The following is a 19,460-nucleotide window of genomic DNA, read 5'->3' as shown; positions in this document are numbered from 1 at the left end:
GGCCATTAGTCATCAGTCATCCTGTCTTCCCGTTAAACAGAGATGTTTAGGCATTTAACAGCTATGTTTACGTTGATTCTTAGTTGGTGTCTTAGTTAGGGTTTCTATGGCTGTGAGGAGTCACCATGACCGCAGGAACTCTTAGAAAGAAAAGCTTTAATTGAGAGGGCCCCCATACAGTTTCAGAGGCTCAGTCCATCATCATCAAGGCAGGCAGCACGTGATCTGGGAAACAAACTCCAGTCACCAAGCTTATGTAAGACGTGCTTTTCCTCACGAGCCACCGCATTAGCTCTCTTTCAGCTTGTAGAGCCAGGATTATTCACCATGAGTGCCCTTAATTTAGTTGAATAGTACTTTTTCTTTTGAGAATGCATCTTAAGGTTTCTTTTCCGTTTATAAATGATTTAAAAATTATCTGGGCAGTGCTGGTACATGCCTTTATTGCCAGTACTTGCGAGGCAGAGGCAGGTAGCCAGCCTGGTCTACAGAGTTCAGGACAGTCAGAACTACACAAAGAAACCCTGTTTCAAAAATTATATACATACGTATGTTGTATACAACATACGTATATATGTATATATATATATATAGAGAGAGAGAGAGACAGAGACAGAGACAGAGAGACAGAGAGAGAGAGACAGAGAGACAGAGAGAGAGAGTGCATAGGTACAGGTATTTAAAAGAGGTAAAAATGAAAAAGTACTCATATGCTTAAAAGCAGAGAGAGAGCTCTATCTGCCTGCAGCCTCCAGAAGTAAAGCTCTCTCAGACACTGTTTTAGCGCCAGGCTTCTTTGCTTTCCAACAGCATGGCTGTGGACTAACCCTCTGAAGCTGTAAGCGAGCCCCCAATTAAATGCTTTCTTTTATGAGAGTTACCTTGGTCACGATGTTGCTTCACAGAAACAGAACACTGACTAAAACATATACCTAGTAGGTACTTTTAGATATATACTAACATATACCTAGTAGGTACATATATATATATATATATATATATATATATATATATATATATATACTAACATATACCTAGTAGATACTTTTAAATATATACTAACATATACCTAGTAGATACTTTTAAATATATACTAACTTATACCTAGTAGATATTTTTATATATATACTAACTTATACCTAGTAGGTACTTTTAGATATATACTAACATATACCTAGTAAATACATACATACATATATATATATTAACTTATACCTAGTAGGTACTTTTAGATATATACTAATGTATTTTAGTCACATCACATTTGCTTCTATGTATCCAAAGAAAATATATAAAATATATTTTATCTTACCACATGGCTTCTCTATAATAGCAATTTTGGTTTTTATTAGAGAACACTTATCTTGTCTTTTGAGTTTTCTGGAAAACACTTCCTATTGGAGATAAACAGATCCATGGAGAATCTCTTGATCTGCAATGGACATCACCCTGAGATTCATGAATCAAACTTGACCAAGATTATATAATTGGTATCACAGGCATGGAAACATTCACTTCTACAATGCATGAATATAATGCTATACTTAGGTCGATATCTTGACATAGTTTGAAACCCATTTCCTGCACATTTATCAAAAGCAAAAATTGATCCAATATTTAAAAACAATATTTGATAAATTATTAAAGTGATAGAAAATTTTAATGCTGGAAAACATCTAGGAGCCAACATCAACTTTCTAGAGTTTCATCCTGGGCTTCTATTCCAAGTCTCTTTTTCTCATTCAGAGAATGGAGGTTAACAGAGGCCAAAATTTAATTATCTCCTTGTACCCAGTTTTGCAGACTTTCAGATGAAACTGTAGTGAAAAATAAACTTCCCTACAACTCACTCCTTCAGACATGAAACCAGAGGGTCTAAACTAGAAAGAACATATAGCATAGCTAGATGTCTTCCCTACCCAGTCATAACTGAATATTTTTTTTCCAAATCACTCATATGATTAACAAGCAAACTAAAAGCACATAATTGCACGAGAGGATGGATTTCCCATAAAACAACATTCGCTGGCATTTGAAGCACATCTTAAAAAGACTCAGAACACATACATTTCATTTAAATATTTATTTCCAAGTTGTGGGAGTGTTTTTACCCATTCAATCTGTGGGTATAAACACCCTAAGGCAGGATGAAAAACTATATATTTCAGCAAATTGGCAAGGAACTGATATGAGAAACATAGTATGAATTTTCTTGGATAAAAATAATGAAAATTCAAGGAGAACATCCTTTCATTGAATTTTAAGTTCCAAATTCAGTTACTAGCATGGGACATTACTGGGCATTTGACAATACACTAGGTATTGATGGCATAGAAATTAGTAAACAGAATTCTCCCCTCAATATAGAATTATCTAAAGGAGGGATGGTTTTAATGTATTTCCTTTCCCAATATCTCCTAACTCCAAACTATCATCATTCCTTGGTCAATACACAGTAATCACTCTTTAAAGGCATTTTCTTTTTGTACTTTGATATCTCTACCCTGTCTTCTCAGTTTCGTCCATTCCCACACTTGTAGAAGAAATACCTCTTAGCCTTGTTAGGTAGTACTCTATCTAATTCCTCTTCAGACTCATCTTCCACTTCTCCATCGGGTTTACCCAGGTCCAGCCACATGAGTTCTTTTTCACTGCTCTGAACCTACACTTTTTCTGGCCATGGATGCTTGAACTTTCCAGGTCTCCTACTGACACCTAGCTTTCAAATAGTTGGCATGTTCTCAAAGATGACACACATCATACACTCATAGATGTAAGACAGAGCTACTCCTTTTAACAAATCTTCTACCTTCTACAGATCACTGCCGTGGGATAATGCTCTTGTATACTGTAAAGATTTGTCACTTGTATTATTTTAACAAAACACTGATTGTCCAATAGCCAGGCAGGAAGTACAGGAAGGGTGAACAGACTAAGAGAATTCTGGGAGGAAGAAAGGCAAAGATCAGTCATCTGCCAGAAAAAGAGGAAGCAAGATGAGAATGCTGCACTGAGAAAAGGTACCAAGCCATGTGGCTAAACATAGACAAGAATTATGGGTTCATGGAAGTTGTAAGAGCTAGTTGGTAATAAGCCTGAACTAATAGGCCAAACAGTTGATAATTAATATAAGCCTCTGTGTGTTTCTTTGGCACTGAACAGCTGTAGGACCAGGCAGGACAGAAACTTCCATCTGCAGATCACTTTCTAAATATGACATCATGGTGTTGATTTCTTCACAGAACTTTCTGAATAGGGAACAACATCTTGTGCCAAGTAGATACATCTTACAAAAGTAAAATAAATCCTTCGCTAAGAATTTGAAGCTAAGTCATAATATTCTCACATTCTGTATTACTGATTAAAAATGTCTATTTTTCTGTCAATCTACAAAGTTATAAAAAGAAATAGAACATATGCTAGAAAATGAAAACAATGAGTAACCGAGAGATGCAAAAGTTGCTCAACTATACTAACTTTGGTTGAATCATCTTCATTTTTCAAGGCTTCACTCTATTTGTTTGCAAAACAGAGGGTTGATATAGATTTAAATTGAAAACAATTTTCAGTTCTAAAAGTCAAATATTAATATTGTCTCAAGTTCTTAATACGAGGTTCTGTGAATTTGTAGACTATGTGCCCTAATTAGTTTTTCCTTTGATGTCTCATCTTGAGTTTTTTCCACTTATATGTAAATACTGAGTGTTGTAATATTTATTACAATGAGTAACACTGTAATTTATAAAATTAAGTTGAATCATGCAGTTTTCCTTCTTAGAGATGGGAAATATAGTTCTAATTATTTGTATAACCCTCAACATTAAATACACTCCAATAGAATTAAGAAAAAAATCAATCTTTATACAAACATTTAAATACATGAGTTGTCACCATTTTCAAGTAAAATGTGGTACATATACACAATAGAGCACTACGCAGTGATAAAAAAAAAAACAATGACATCTTGCAATATGCAGGCAAATGGATGGACCTAGGGAAAAAACCATGCTGAGTGAGGTAACCCAGACCCAGAAAGACAAGCATGGTATGTACTCACTCATAAGTGGATATTAGACATAAAGCAAAGATAACCAGCCTACGGTCCACAGAGAAGCTACTTAACAAAAAAGACCTTAAGAGAGGCATACATGGATCCCACTGGGAAGAGGAAATAGACAAGATCTCCAGAGTAAACTGGGAGAGTGGTAGGAGAGGGATGGGGAGGAGAAGGAGAACATAAGGGAATGGGACGGTAAACGTGGGGGAAGGACAGAGAGGGAGAGCAAGGAAAGAGGTATCTTGATAGAGGGAACAATCATGGGGTTAGCGAGAAATCTGGCACTAGGAAAATTTCCAGCAATCCACAAGGATGACCCTAGCGATGACTCTAAGCAATAGTAGAAAGGGTACCTGAACTGGACTTTCCCTGTAATCAGATTGATGACTAACTTAATTGTCATCACAGAACCTTCATCCAGCAACTGATGGAAGTAGATTCACAGCTAAGCATTGGGCTGAACTCCCAGAGTTCAGTTGAGGAGAGGGAGGCGAGACAATATGAGCAAATGGATTAAGACCATGGCAGGGAAACCCACAAAAACAGTTGACCTGAGGTAGTGGGAGCTCACTGACATTGGACTGACAACTGGGGAACCTGCATAGGAAGAAACTAGGCCCTCTGAATGTGAGTGACAGTTGTGTGGCTGGGCAGTCTGTGGGGCCACTGGCAATGGGACCAGTATTTATCCCTAGTACATGAACTGGCTTTTTGGAGTCCTTTCCCTATGAAGGGATACCTTGTTCAGCCTAGATATGGGGGAGGGTGCTTGGTCCTGCCTCAAAGTGATATGACAGACATACTTTGTTGACTCCCCATGGGAGGCCTTACACTCTCTGAGAAGTAGATATGAGGGGGGTGGGACTAAGGTGGGAGGAGTGGGAAGGGGGGGAAGGAGAGGGAACTGGGATTGGTATGTAAAATAAAAAAGACTGCTTTTAAAAAAGAAAATAAAAAGGTATTTTCAAAAAAAGAATTCTCAAAGCAACTGATGTCTGAAGTTAGATTCCCTTCCTTTTGCTTTCACAGTGCTCGTGATTGAACACCAGGTCTCACCTGTGCTAGGCAAGGGCCGTACCAATGAGCCACAACCCTGGTTGTAATAGTGACTTTTAATAATGGTCTCAAACGTGGCAGTAGTGGGGTGTAAGGAAATTCACTGTGTGGATCCCTATTCACTACATAATGATGGCGGACACTAGCTCTGAAGATATGGGAAGCAGGACCAGTTTGAAACAATGGAAACAAACAAGCAGGAAGTTGGAGAACAGCACATCTATTTCCTAAAATGCCTCTGAAAGGCAACAGTCCTCTCATGCTCTAGCAAAATAATCGTGGAGATGACTTGATGTGTGGTAGGGGACCCCAAACCAGCAGGTATGAGAAACATCCTAATTTGGAATGCTTCAAATAGGAAAAGTTGTGGAAATTATAATAAATTCTGAAGCCAGGTTGAATTACTCCGTCATTATCATAACACATGGTAAACAAGCAAAGACAGAGTGGTCATATACATGCTTTGATATCATGTGTTCTGCCTAAAACAAAGCATCATGTGACTAGGTTCACACGCATACACATACAATAACATACACATGAAAAGATTCATGTGTGGTTGGTTCAGTGTTTCCTGCATTTTATTATTTCCATTCTTCTATGCTCCTAGCCATCACTGCTGCTTCTTTCTTTCTAGCTGAAAACTGGGAGAAGGAATTAGTACCATAGAGGAATAATCGCTGTATTTCCTAAGGATTTCATTTCTGAACATGTTTACATTTACTACCCAATAATACCTAACACATAAAGTCAGGGGTAATTTTTTTTTAACTCACTATCTTGTTTCTCATGGGCTTAGCAAAAGAAAATGCTTGATGCTATTGTTCCTTGAGAGACAGCCCATCTACAAATCTGGTAGATCCAGCACATCTTATCCCACACCAGCCAGCTGTATACTTTGGTGGCTAAACACATGAGTCAGGATAATGATAGAGTGTTATGTAAGCTCATTCTGAACTGATTAAGACCAAGGCTAAATGCCATGAGACAGACATTCCTTGCACTTGTTATAGCTTATGCTTGGCCTCGCTGTTAGGTATTTACAGCCTGGTATACATACATATCTTCCAGAAAGCAAGCCGTTGAGGCCAAAATGTAAACTCCTAAAACATCAAGTTGGCATGCTCCATGAGCAATACATTACTGTGCAGAATGAGAGAAAAAAAAAGAAGCTAATATTTTTATTATAAACTATGCCTCAGACAAAGAGCTAGATGCTTTCCTGATGGGATCTCATTTAAAACGCTGTGCTGAACTTGAAAGAAACAATTGGAAACCTGCCTAGTCCATTAAAGGCCAATGAAAATTCGCTGAAGGAAAATGTAGTGCGGAGCCCTCCTGAGTGTGACGTTTTAAATGGAAACGGAAGGATGTAGCGTGCGGCTAAACCTGGAAGGAGGAAGTCAGCCTCCTCCCAAAGGTCTCTGACCAGCAAAGAACCGAAATCTCCCTTCAGCATGGACAGCAGAGGTGGGGGGTCATGGGAAAAGTATCACGACTCACCATAGTGCATGTAACAGTTTCCTTTGGTGGGATCCAGCTCAATGGCCTTCAAGAAGAACTTTTCGGCCTCACTCTTACGACCCTTGAAAAACAGAGAAAACGGATGATTCAGCAGCGGATCATGATGAATTATTTTTCACCTCTGGACACAAACGAAATACACTAATGTCTACAGATAAACAGTGCTGGGGAAAAGCCCTTATTTCTTCTAACTGAGGATGACCGAGGAGCATGTGTTGAGAGGAAAGACTGACTTCAGGATCCTGGGAAGCATCAAGAAGAGAAGACCAGAAGGAATGGTGAGTCCATCCATGTGATCAAAGAGGAGGCTGGGGAGCAGAAAGGGATTTTATAAGTGTCATAGAAATAAAAAGGGTAAAATGGGTTCTAGAAACACCATTGCCATTTTTAGCTTTTCTTTGGGTAGTGCATGTGCATCGCATGAGTATGCATAGATTCACATACATGTGCAGGCCAAAAGATGATCTTAGATGTTAAATATTTACTTCTTTTTTTTGTTTTTTTTTTTTTTTTTAGCTTTGGGGAGGAGGCAGAAATCCTTAATAAATAAATATTTACTTCTTATTTCATGTGAATGAGAGCTTTTGCCTGCAATGCATGGATGTGTATCATGTGACTGCCTGGAGCCTGCAGGGGCCAGAAGGGAGTATCGAATCCCTTTAACTAAACTTCATGCTAGCTGCCATGTGGGTTCTAGGAACAGAACCTGGGTTCTCTGGAAGAGCAGCAAGAGTCCTTAAATGTTGAGCTGCCTCTCCAGGCCCCCAAAATCTGTTCTGATGATTGAGCTCAGACACTTTCAGGGCCTTTTACCAACTGAGCTACTGCCAAGCGCTTTCACTTTCTGTTTTATTGTCTTTATTATTTTATCTTAATAAAGTATTCCCTCAGCTCCCATCACAGTGGTTACTGCCAATAGGAGTTATGCACTGAGAGTGAAAATGTAGCCTAGCTCCAACCATCAAGTTCCATTCTGCTTGTCTTACACTAATTTCATGTAGAGGCAGATGAGCTAGGAATGGCTTAGACACGGGGATTTTAATTGAGAGAAAGTGCGTGTACACCTATTTAACGCTGGAGAGAAGAGTCCAGAGCATGCCTGAGACTATAAAAAATATTCAGAATACCGTTAACTTCTCAAGCAAGCCAGAACGGAAGACATAGACCTATAATTCTAAGAGTTCTCCTGTAGTCAGGAGACTGAAGCTTGAGGACCACAAATTCCACAAGCCCGTGTTGGCTACCAAATGGGTAACCAGGGCAACTTATGAAGACTCTGTCTCAAAAATAATAAGCTAAAAGGCAGGTAGCTATAGCTCGGTGGTCTGGTATCAGGCCTTAGGTTCAATTTCAATTACCAGCCGCAAATACAGACATGCAGGAATGCACGCGCGGGCGCGCGCGCACACACACACACACACACAATCTCGCATACACTCAAAAAAATAAAGAAATACAGAGTTCTGGTCAGTGCTAAAGAAGAGTGCTTTCCCATGGCCATTCTCTTCTCTGATCCTTCGAGCATATATCACACTTGGGAAAGTTGACCCCCAGATACAACTCAGAGATGCTGAATGTTAAACACGGCCAAGGTTAAATGAGAGAACACAAAGACAATGAGTGATGGGCTCTAGTGCAGAGGGAACAAACATTGGTCCCAGGCAACAAAGATGACACTAGTTCTCTTCTAGACATCCCTCATCTCTTACTACAGCAAATGTTCTTTCGTGGATGTAATTACTATCTACTTCCAAGGAAGAAATGAAGTAACAACGTGGAGAACTTCCAACGGCTGTTTTTCATTGCTGCTAACATTCAGATCTGAAGTTCTGCTAACCTAGGACTCTATCAGAAACTAGCTTACCTTCTTAGCTTTAGTTTTAGTCAAATAGTGACATCACAGAAAAATAATAACAAGAGAGAAATGCTTTCAGGAAACAATTTTATTTTTCTTGAAATCAAATGATCCAGGCAGCTTATGAAGCAGTACGATCTTGACCTGGTTATTGCTTCAACACAATTATCCATAGTAACAAATAAGAGAACACTAGGAAGAAATTTATCAGAGTGGTCTCTGGTTTGACAAGGCAGGAATGAAGATCTATGTGGACTCCAAGTGACAGCTAAGTACCAGCGTACGTCTAGAGAGTTTTTCCAAACTATCTGTACAGTCCTCCTTGTTTATATACTACATACACCTCAGGCAATGCTTCATTCTTTGTTCATATACATCTTTTAAACAAAGGTTACTGCAAACAATGTTTTAAGTTAAATGTATGCAAATCCCTTGTTATTCTCAATCTAGGCAACTTTTGATTCATTTGTTTGTATCTTCTCAGACATTTTTTCATCCATTCATTAAAAAAAAATGAGTTACTACATCCTACAGGCAATCACTTTCCTAACTGCTATGCATTACCCCTCAGTCCCTATCACCTATAGCCAGGGATAACCTCATGCTCGGAAAAATGGACTTCAGAAGTCCTTTCACTTCAATAATGCCACTGCACTCAGCAGCCACTCTCTAACAGTAAGTCTCATCAACTACCCAGTGACTAAAACTCCAGTGTTCCTTAAGAGTAATGTCTCAAGTCGGACCTTCAAAATTGAGGAGGAAGCGGAGAGCAAAGTTTCATATATACGCATCTGTGGGCTTTCATAAGGTAACAGCAGCAATTTCACCAGTTCACTAACTGAAGAATCAGCCTGGTGTCTGAAATAGGAGGACGGATTCTAGACGAGCAGAGCAATTCCACACTTGTTTATCTCTATGACTCAAGGAAAATCATCCCGTCTTTTAGCAGTACTCTGTGCTATTGCAGAAAGGAGGATTTAGACGGAGCACAGAGAACCCACTCTCCGCGATGGCTGGATCATGATTCATTTGTCCAAACTCATAAAGTGGACAGCCCAAAGGGTGAACTATCAAATAGCTGCACTACCAATGCCAGCCAGGTGATTATGAAGAGGAACTAAGTGTAGGAAGAACACAGTCTCACCTTCATGGAAATACTGTTCTTTCTCATCACAAGGTTTTTGTAAATGAAACCTGTTATAAAAACAATGTGTACTATTTCTTTTAATGTAAAGGCCATTTCATAGAAATTTTGAATTGCACGACGATGATACATATAAAGTGATAATATTACGTAGGTACATTAGAAACTTGTAACCAATGTTGCTCATTATTTAGATATATGCACACACACATGCGTGTGTAACAGGATACTGTAATGAATAACAAAGAACATGATTTCCTGGGTACACAGCTTCAAAGCACATGTTCATTCTTTAAATCATCAGGAAAATAATATTCCAGGAATTTATAGAAGTTAATAAAATCTATCATTAGTAAAGTGCCCATAAAAATGGTATATGAGATTTAAAAAAAAAAGGCTTTGAACTTTTTTCCACTTAAGGTTTTAAGGACAGTAAGGAAGAAACCGGCTCATTTATCAATGTCCCAGTAAAATGAGCAGTAAAATCTTCATGTATCATTCACTGGTGAAACAACAGTAGGCAGCTATAAAAACACGCATCGGCACTCAAGACACCGGTTACTAAAAGAAACCAAGACCCATAATCTCCAATACAAGATGATCATGGTGATCCCTCTTTCTGGGAAAAAAAATATTACACTATTAAAAAAATCTATCAGCTTTGGTTACTATTCAGAGAAATACCAAATAATAAAGAAAAGGAAAAGCTCATGAAAGCATTTAAAACTTAAGAATCAATGAACTGACAAGTAGGTGCATTACTGAGTCCTAGGAAAAAAGTTGGTCATTGGTAAGTAATATTGCATACAATCACATTTACTATTTCAACTACCATTAGTTTGAAGGCAATGGGAATTTTAAAATATGGAGAAAAATAAATTGGGGGGAGGTGGGACTTGGATATAGCACATCTGATAATATGCCTACCATGCATAGGACCCTGGGTTCAATCACCATGCTATACAAGACAGGTGTGGTGGTACACATCCATAATCCTAGCACCCAGGAGGTGGAGGCAAGAGGATATATCAGACCCTGCCTAAATACGTGGACAAATACAAAAAAAAATGAAATAAGAGAATTGTTCAGAAATCAAGGAAAGGAGACTGTGTTAAGTACTAAATACACACAAAACAGTATGGTTCAAATTCATGTGAAACAAACAAGGCGACATTAAACAGTAGCCCATGCTCCCAAACCCTGCTCCAATCCAGCCCTTGGCTGTTTGTGAGCAATGACACAAATACATGAAAGAAAACATACAACTCAGTTCATATCGCATATTCCACATCATGATTTTGCCTTCCAGTTATTTTTGCTGATGCATCAAACTGGTGCTGCCACTATTGCAGCTCAGGAACAAGCAGCAAGCTGCATGGATGTGAAGCCCATGGCATCTCTACCAAAAGCTAACCAATGATTTTCAAATACAATCTGTATGGCCATATAGTAGAGGCATAAGTTTTTACACACAGATATGCATAAACTACCACAACAGTTCTGGAATCTCTTGCTTACAAGACTTGGAATACTTCATGCAGTGTTAGAATTAGATTATTATACATAGCTTTTGTTTGAGTTATTAATTTTTTTTAAAGAAAAATCAGTTGCTCTGATATGTGCTTCCTAAACTTTAGGAAGATACACACAATCCATCATGTTTGTATATGATGCGAAAGCAAAACTCTCTAGGGGAACACAGAGGAAACATGGGTGGGGGTGGGGAGGGAGTGTGGGAGAGATCATAAAACATAGGTATATGAAAATGCCCTTATGTGACACAAGTCCACGTACAATAAATACAATGAAAAAGCTTTCAAAAATTGTAATAAAAATTATACTCAATTTTTTGTACTAATCTTTAGGGACGAATTATTCATGGCACAGTAGATGTCCTTTACAAAGTGTCGTGATACCATAGTTCAGAATAGCAATTACCCTGAAAAATCCCTGATGACAAGACTTTGCACTCTTGCATTGTGTTTTGACTTTCTTCCATTTATTTCCTGGCACAGAGCTCAACAAACCTTTATACTTTCTGAGCAATACGATACCCCAAAAAAGATACACTGGAACTCATTGTGGGATGGGATTGTCTTTTGTTCCCGCAAGGACAATCACTGTGGATTCCTAGGTAGAAGACAGGTCACAGAAAGACCCAGCAATTATCTCTAGCTTGGAGTTTTTAGCCTCACGCTTGATACTCCAGAGAAGGAAAATAGGATGGAGGGTGAATTAATAATCTATTATGCCAATGTGATAAAGCCTCACATTAAGAATAAACCTTGAATCTTAAACTACAGGGTATGCTGAGCTTCCGTTTCCACATAAAAACTTCAGCATTGCTAGGAGAGACACTCCAGATCCTTCTCAAAACTCACCTACATATCCCTTCATCTGCTGGTTCACTTAGCTTTATTAAATAATTGGCATCAGGAAGAAAACCATATTATGGGTTTTCTGGAGCTACTCTATCAAAACAGCTCCCAGGACGGAGTTATAGGGCCAACAATTTGTAGTCACGTCAGACAAAAGTTGCAGATTACTTGGGAGCCCACAAGAGAAAAAAAAGATCACAACTTCAGGTGTTAAATCACAGGCAAACAGAGAGAAGGCATGAAGAGGGGTGCATCTTATTCACAGAGAGTGTGCCATTACATGCAGCTGAGTTACTGTTCTGAAAATCAGCCACACCATTTGAGCAAAAGAGAAAAAGCAGTTTGAAGACACCAAGAATAAAGCAAGAATAAAGACCAGAATGCGTAAAAAAAAAAAAAGCAAAAACCCAACAGTGAAACTTTAAGATATTCTTCTTAGATGGCATCACACATTTATCAATAAAGTTGCAAAAAGGAGACAAAATCATTATAAGTATATTAAATAGGAATTCATATCATAAATACTTCATTAAAATGTAATAATATTTTCCTGGGAGGCTATCTTCTGGATGCCACAGAGCTTTAAACCATGGTTACATTCTGTAGGCCAGTTATATTTATAGGCATTAGTTCCAGGGAAACAGATGCAAATACTTGAAGTTGTTCCCTCTTTTCCTTGAAGCCTTGTTTACATAAACTCAGTGCTTACCACCACGGACTTGAATACTGTGCTTCAATTAAGATGATTTCATGGGAAATCTTTAAGAGAGGGAAGGTCAGCACAATATTGTTGCAGACAGAATAAAACTGTAGTTTATAACCTAATTATAGTGTCTTAATTATATCACCTCTATCACTGACTCATGTTGCAGTTGGGATTCCAATGGCAAGTTGAACCCAACGATGGGTCCATTGGTATTTCATGACTGATGAAGGAAGAGGTACCCTTCTTGAGCAGAGTGTTAAAAAGCACCAGTGTTTTGTTAGCAGTCAAGAGATGTGGCCATAAACACAGTCTGTCTAAAGCTACCGAGAGGGAAAGAGAAGTGACCACAGATTTAATAGCAAGGAGTGTCTTGAGCAGTGTAATCAACAGGAAGGTTGTGTCTTTGTGCTGCTCTCTGTCTAGTTGTGGAATAGACAAGAGAAAACCCAGCTCACTGTCAGTGTGGAGTGCACTGGTGAGAAAACAATACAAGCTGACAGGCAGAATATCCCTTTGGGAGTATCCGGTGGTCAAGTCCCTAAGCAACACATGAGAAGTCATCAAAGTGAATAAAGACAAGCAGGCCAGCAAGTCAGCAGGTATAGACTAGCACGCACTAGCATGATATAGCAGCAGAAGATTGAGGAAATCCCACAAAAGTCACAGGAATGTCTAGAAGAGGGGCGGCACTGGATGGGGCTCACTAGGCCTACATGTTGACTCTGGAGCTTCTATCTCCATTCTGTACATTTCTGGTATTAAAACCCACACTCAATTCTGGGTGCCATATGATCTATTGATTTCTACCGTCCCCTTGCTCTTATTTTTTTATTTTTATTTTATTTTTTTAATTTATTTATTTATTAAGGATTTCTGCCTTCTCCCCACCACCGCCTCCCATTTCCCTCCTCCTCCCCCTCCCCCGATCAAGTCTCCCTCCCTCATCAGCTCGAAGAGCAATCAGGGTTCCCTGACTGTGGGAAGTCCAAGGACCACCCACCTCCATCCAGGTCTAGTAAGGTGAGCATCCAAACTGCCTAGGCTCCCCCAAAGCCAGTAGGTGCAGTAGGATCAAAAACCCATTGCCATTGTTCTTGAGTTCTCTAGGAACAGCATAAAATGGTCCAGTTCAAGAGTGCTATACTTTGGACAGGGGCCATACTCATCCACTCTGGGTCATTTCCATTTTGGGGTTTGAGCTGCTGGGGTCAACCCAGGGTATCTTCTGATGGCATATGAACATGACACTGAGTCCAATAAGAAGGCTCGATGAATGAAGGCACTTACTGCCAGGTCTAACAATCAGAGTTCAATCCTCAGGGTAAACAGTGTGGTAGGGGAAAACTGATTCCCACAAGTGTCCTCCATCTCACATGTATACATGATTTATCTTATTAATCAATCAATCAATTCATTAACTAATGCAATTAAAAAACAGTGGAGTGTTTTAAGTAGACTACTGAAGCCACACCTAAAGCCTCCAGTCTTGGAATGGAGAACTCATTCCATTGCACTTCCAGAGAGTTTACGCTCGTGGTCTGCATCGGGGTGGCCACAGTGGAAGAGCTGAAAAGTAATAAGACGGAAGATTTTTTTTTTTGTTGAGACAATGTGAGCCCGATGGGTCAGGTCTGGGTGTAGTGTAGCATTAAAAATCACTCAAGAATGACTCTGCAGTCACTTGAACAAATGAAGGAATTATTTATTCTTCTGGGAAAGGTTTGTAAGTGCATCAGTAGGAACAAGCTATGTGTAGAGGGCTATTAGAGTTTTATTTGTTTGAGATGTCAAGGCAACACAGACTCTGGAGGACTAAGTAATAAAGACCGGCTGTATCAAGGGCCACACACAAGGAGTGGACAGGAAATAGAGAGACCAAATATCTAATGCTTTGCATTAGAAGAAAAGAAAGAAAACTTGCAAAAAGGCCAAGCAAGAGGAAATTATAACAATAAACTCAAAAGCAAACCACATCATCTACGTACAGTTATAAAGCTTTTAATAATAGACAAAGGCATATCAAGAACAACATTAAATGTAAACATTCACGATCAATTTAATTGGCTATTTCAAATGATTTCAAACTTGCTGTAATGGCTTCTATGCATGACATGGCTGCTGTGCCTTCTTGAAATCAAGACAGTTGTGATCACCCGGAGGTCCCCACAACATTGCAGGTACAGGAGAATCACACAAGAGCCTGCCTATTCACGATCCATGCTGGAAGTGGGGAAGAGTCCTCAGCCCCTCATCTGAGATTCCGACTATTCTGTCATCCTGCTCTCTCCACAGCTGTGAATGGCCAGAGGGGTTGGGTATCCAAGAGTGGATGGTAGATTGAGGAGATGAATCCTGTGGTCCAGCTTCTGTGAGTCCTCAGCCAGGCTAGCGGTGGGACTCTCCAGTGCTGTGGCTGCCTAAGAGACACTCATGATTCTGGGAGTAACCTCTCACATGTCTTCCTATAACCAATTCCAATATACTTATGGTTTTATCAGACTAAATTGGGCAAAACTGTTTCTTAGTCTGTCAGTTTCTTACCTGCTGTCAATAGACTTTATTTCTATAACTCTCTAGGAAAAAAATCACACAGCCTTGACCTTTCAAAAACATGTATTTAGACTACCTAAAAATATTAAATATTAGGTTTTTTTTCCACATGACTTTGAAACTATGGGTAAATAAACCTTTAAAATTCTTAAGGTAAAAAAAATTAAATGGCTAACATCTATAAATGATTCATAATTGAAGATGTTTAACATAGTTAGAGTTCCAGTTGTGTTCCAATGCAAATTTCCCATCTACATATGTTTATTAGTACATGTTCCCCAAAAGCCTAAAGGAATCATGCACACATACCTTAATAGCAGTTAGAGGAGATAATTAATTTGATAGTATTCAACCATATCATAACCTGCATCTGGGCAAATTATTTTGACTATTACATTGTATTGTTATGCCAAACTCAGAGTCATGTTAAACCAAAGTCTCAACATTAAATCTTATTCATCCATAATCTCAGTTGGTGAGAACAGTATTTAGACATGCAATTAAAATGCCCAAGAAAGCTCTAATGAAGTAGAATTTTCATTTAAATCAACTTTATAATTAAATAGGTAAATATATTCACACCTTTTACTTTAAAGCTATATATACATACATAAAATTTACATAACACATTAAATATGTTTATTAATTCCCTTAATTTTACAACTACTTATAGGACACCCAGTATGTGCCTAGAACTGTTACATACTAAGGTAAAAAAGGATTTTGCTAACAGGCATAACTCCTGTCTTGGTAAAGTATAAAATTGCAGCTGTATTAGGCTGCACTAACATAAGTAATAAACATTTGGTTTGACCTAGTCAAAGCACACATGAAAAGTTTCCAAATGAACCAACGCTTGATTTAATGATCAAAAGATGCGCAGTACATTGTTTGAACGGTAAACAGAAAGGAACGCTGAGAAGGGGAGCAGCAAGGAAGGGCCCGGGAGAGGAACAAACCACAGGACGGAAATCAGACTGAGAGAGGTGAAGCAGCATCCCAGGAAGAGAGGGCTCAGCAGAGCACAGCGCTCTGCAGTCACACGGAGATGCTCTCTGATGCTTCCCAGTGACCTCTGTAATGATGAGCAGGATAATAAGGTGCGATGGGAGCAGACAGGACATGTCGGGGGGTACAGAAGTGCAGACAAGATGTCTGGCATCAGAGAAAACAGAATTGGATATCTTCTCAGAGTAGTAGGAGGAAGGGCAGATGGCATAAGGGAGACAGACGGTGACACTGATGGGAAGGTATTAAAGGAAGAGCAAAGTGCAGGCTTACGGGCTAAGACTAAGAGTTCAAAAATGGGGTTGATAGGGATTACCTAGTGATTATCTATGGGTTTTTGAGGTATTTGGGTTGGCAAAAATGTGCGTAAATCACTCTGAACCAAATAGCTAAAAGCAAGGTGAAATATATTTCATGAAAACTGCAGTAGTAAATTGTGTCAAGTGCTTGAAATGGCCAGTGGATTTGGGGACCGAGGCCATGAGTATGGGGTATGTTAAGTAATTTTTGAAGCCTGAGAAAAGGGCAGAAATGGGGGAGGAGAAGAAAAATGGATAGTGAAGTTACAGATGGTTATTACATTTATATATGTCTGGCCATGAAGGGTAGTGCAAGGAATGTCATTAGAAGGAGACAAGACCCAAAGAGGATAAAAAAAAAAAGAACACATGAAACCACAACATAAATTACAACAGTTTTTTGTCATGTAAATTGAAAATTTCCAAGGTAAAACCCAAAATGTACTTCGAACATTCCAAGATAAATTTCCAACTATGGCCGTGGCCAAATTTCAAGTGCTTGGGTTCTTCAAGCTGCGTCTTTCCCTCCTAGGTATTCTGACTCTTGACCCCTACTTTTGTTGTGACACTTTTGGACTCGAATTGCCATTTGGAATCTCCTTTCTAATTGTAAACCACTTAGAAGAACCGTTTAATCAACAGTTAGCCAAAGGCCAGAGAGAGGGAAAGAGTGAAAAGGCAGGAAGAATGTTAAATACCTTAGAAAAGCAAGGGCTCAAAACACAAGTCCTTTAAATATAAACCACAGAAATGGGTTTCTCACAGATCTGGTGATTGGATAGTCCCACTTATTACACAAATGTATACCCTAACTGGATGAGGGATAGCGCAGAGGCCTGTATGACATCCAGAATTCCGTGCCTAATGCCATTCACAGCAACAATTTGTCTCCAAAAGGAACAGCAAGATATTACAAATTTAAGCAGCATCCTGTAATCCACAAGACGGTATCAAAAGTTCACCCTGATGCTCACCTTACTAGACCTGGATGGAGGTAGGTGGTCCTTGGACTTACCACAGGGCAGGGAACCCTGATTGCTCTTTTGGTTGACGAGGGAGGGGAACTTGACCAGGGGAGGGGGAGGAAAATGGGAGGCAGTGGCGGGGAGGAGGCAGAAATCTTTAATAAATAATTAACTAAAAAAAAAAAGTTCACCATGAGAATGGCTTCCGGGGGGTGGGGGGAAGATCTCCATGGCTACAGAGGGGAATGCCTTTAAGGACTCAATGAAAATGGAAAAGCCTTGGATCTTAGCTCAGAGCAAGGAATCCAAACACCTAGCAGGCCTGTTGGAGTACTGGGTCTATTCCTTGAGCAAGGTCATAAGCGCTCACTGGGTTGCTCCAGTCAACTGCTTAGCAATAGCAAAGGGGTGCTTCTCTGCTCCGTGGACCCTCAGGGGGCTCTTCTGAACTTAGAAGAGCTCAGAGTTGACACTGGTGCACAAGTTTAAGCCCCTTGGGGGAGGTTAGAAAAACTGTCTTGTGAGAGTAGAAGGACCAGAGCCCAAACAACAGCTGTTTTGCAGCTGGGTCACAACGGAGAGCAAAAAAAATCCCCGGACACCATAAAAGGTAAGGGAAGATGGCAGAGCAATCTCAGAACCTCCATTTGTCACTGGCAGAGAGCCACTTGTTCGGAAATCCAAACGCTCTTCAAGAGGACAAAGCCAGATGTAAATAATTCCCCAATTTCAATTCATTTCATTTCTTTTGGTAAAAAGCTTCGGCAATAAAGGATGCGGGAGTCACTTAATTTATTTAGACATAAAATTCTTTGATGATTTACCCAGGACACTAAAAGAAAGCACTGGATCCAGAAACAGAAACCTGAGTCCCTAGGAGGTAAACAGCCAGAGGAAGTCACCGATTTGAATGAGTTTCATGCTCTTCAGCTGGGAATCAAAGATCTAATTAATTGAACTCCATAGGTCTAATCCTCAGGAAAACAGAATTCGTCTCAAGAGAAGCAGTTAAAGATTCAGATTAAAGAAACCATTTTTAGAAGAAATTTACTTTCTGCTTTGGTTTGTTAAAGATGTATTTTTGTATGTATGAGGGCTTTGCCTGCATGGATGTATGGGTGCCATATGTGTGTCTGGTGCCCATGGAGGCCAGAAGAGGGCGAAGAGGCCATCATACTCCTGGGCGTAGAGTTTCGGATTATTGTGAACTGCCATGTGGGTGCGGGAACTAAACTTGGGTTCTCTCCAAGAGCACCAACTACTCTTAAATGTTGAGCCATCTCCGTAGGCCCCAAGTTCTTTTATGCTTGTCATCTTCTTTTGCTTATTTTGTTTTCAAGACCATAATACATAAGAAAACTGGTCGATTTCTTCAGGTCTGCTCAACTAAAGAAGCTTAGCCTGGGAAAATTTACTTGGACCTGAAACCAACAAACTTTAATTTGATGTACTAATGAACTGACGCATAAAACTAGTACTCCGGGAACTGAACGACCTACATTCTTCTGAAAGCAATTTAAAGGTAATGTTGCTCCTCAAAAGCAGAATATTCTGGAAAAGTTCTTAGAAAAATATGCCATATTTATTTTGAAAGTATATATTGTATAGTTCTAAAGTAATTTCCAAATTTTCCCAAAAAATGCTATTTATGTTCTGCTTTCCAATGTAATTTTACCTACAACTACTTCCTGATTTAGCCAAATTTTATAATTTGCCCTAATTCTTAGTATTCACAAGCAATCTCTTGAATCAGGAGGATGAACAATGGCTCTCATGGCGTCACCACGCCACCACAGGAAGTCTCCCTGAGATCTCCCTGTGGCCTGACACTCCTAGGAACGAGGGCAATGCATAAAGACATCTTTCATTGCTCAGGACCTGGGAATTTGCCAGGAAGAATTAGGTTTCATTTATCGCC

At 39.4% G+C, this 19,460-nt stretch overlaps 1 protein-coding gene across 1 annotated transcript in view; it reads right to left on the bottom strand.

Annotated features, from left to right (window-relative positions):
* The window catches only part of Tmtc2 (transmembrane O-mannosyltransferase targeting cadherins 2), a 381,444-nt gene that overhangs the window by 80,655 nt on the left and 281,329 nt on the right, over nucleotides 1-19,460 (bottom strand). Inside the window, exon 9 of the mRNA XM_075954329.1 lies at nucleotides 6,617-6,698. Coding sequence (XP_075810444.1) covers nucleotides 6,617-6,698 — 82 coding nt within the window. The remainder of the gene's footprint in view (nucleotides 1-6,616; nucleotides 6,699-19,460) is intronic.

Source organism: Microtus pennsylvanicus, chromosome 20 (assembly GCF_037038515.1).
Source record: "Microtus pennsylvanicus isolate mMicPen1 chromosome 20, mMicPen1.hap1, whole genome shotgun sequence".
In the NCBI taxonomy this organism is placed as follows: Eukaryota; Metazoa; Chordata; class Mammalia; order Rodentia; family Cricetidae; genus Microtus; species Microtus pennsylvanicus.
This window is presented reverse-complemented; position numbering and strand designations above follow the sequence as displayed.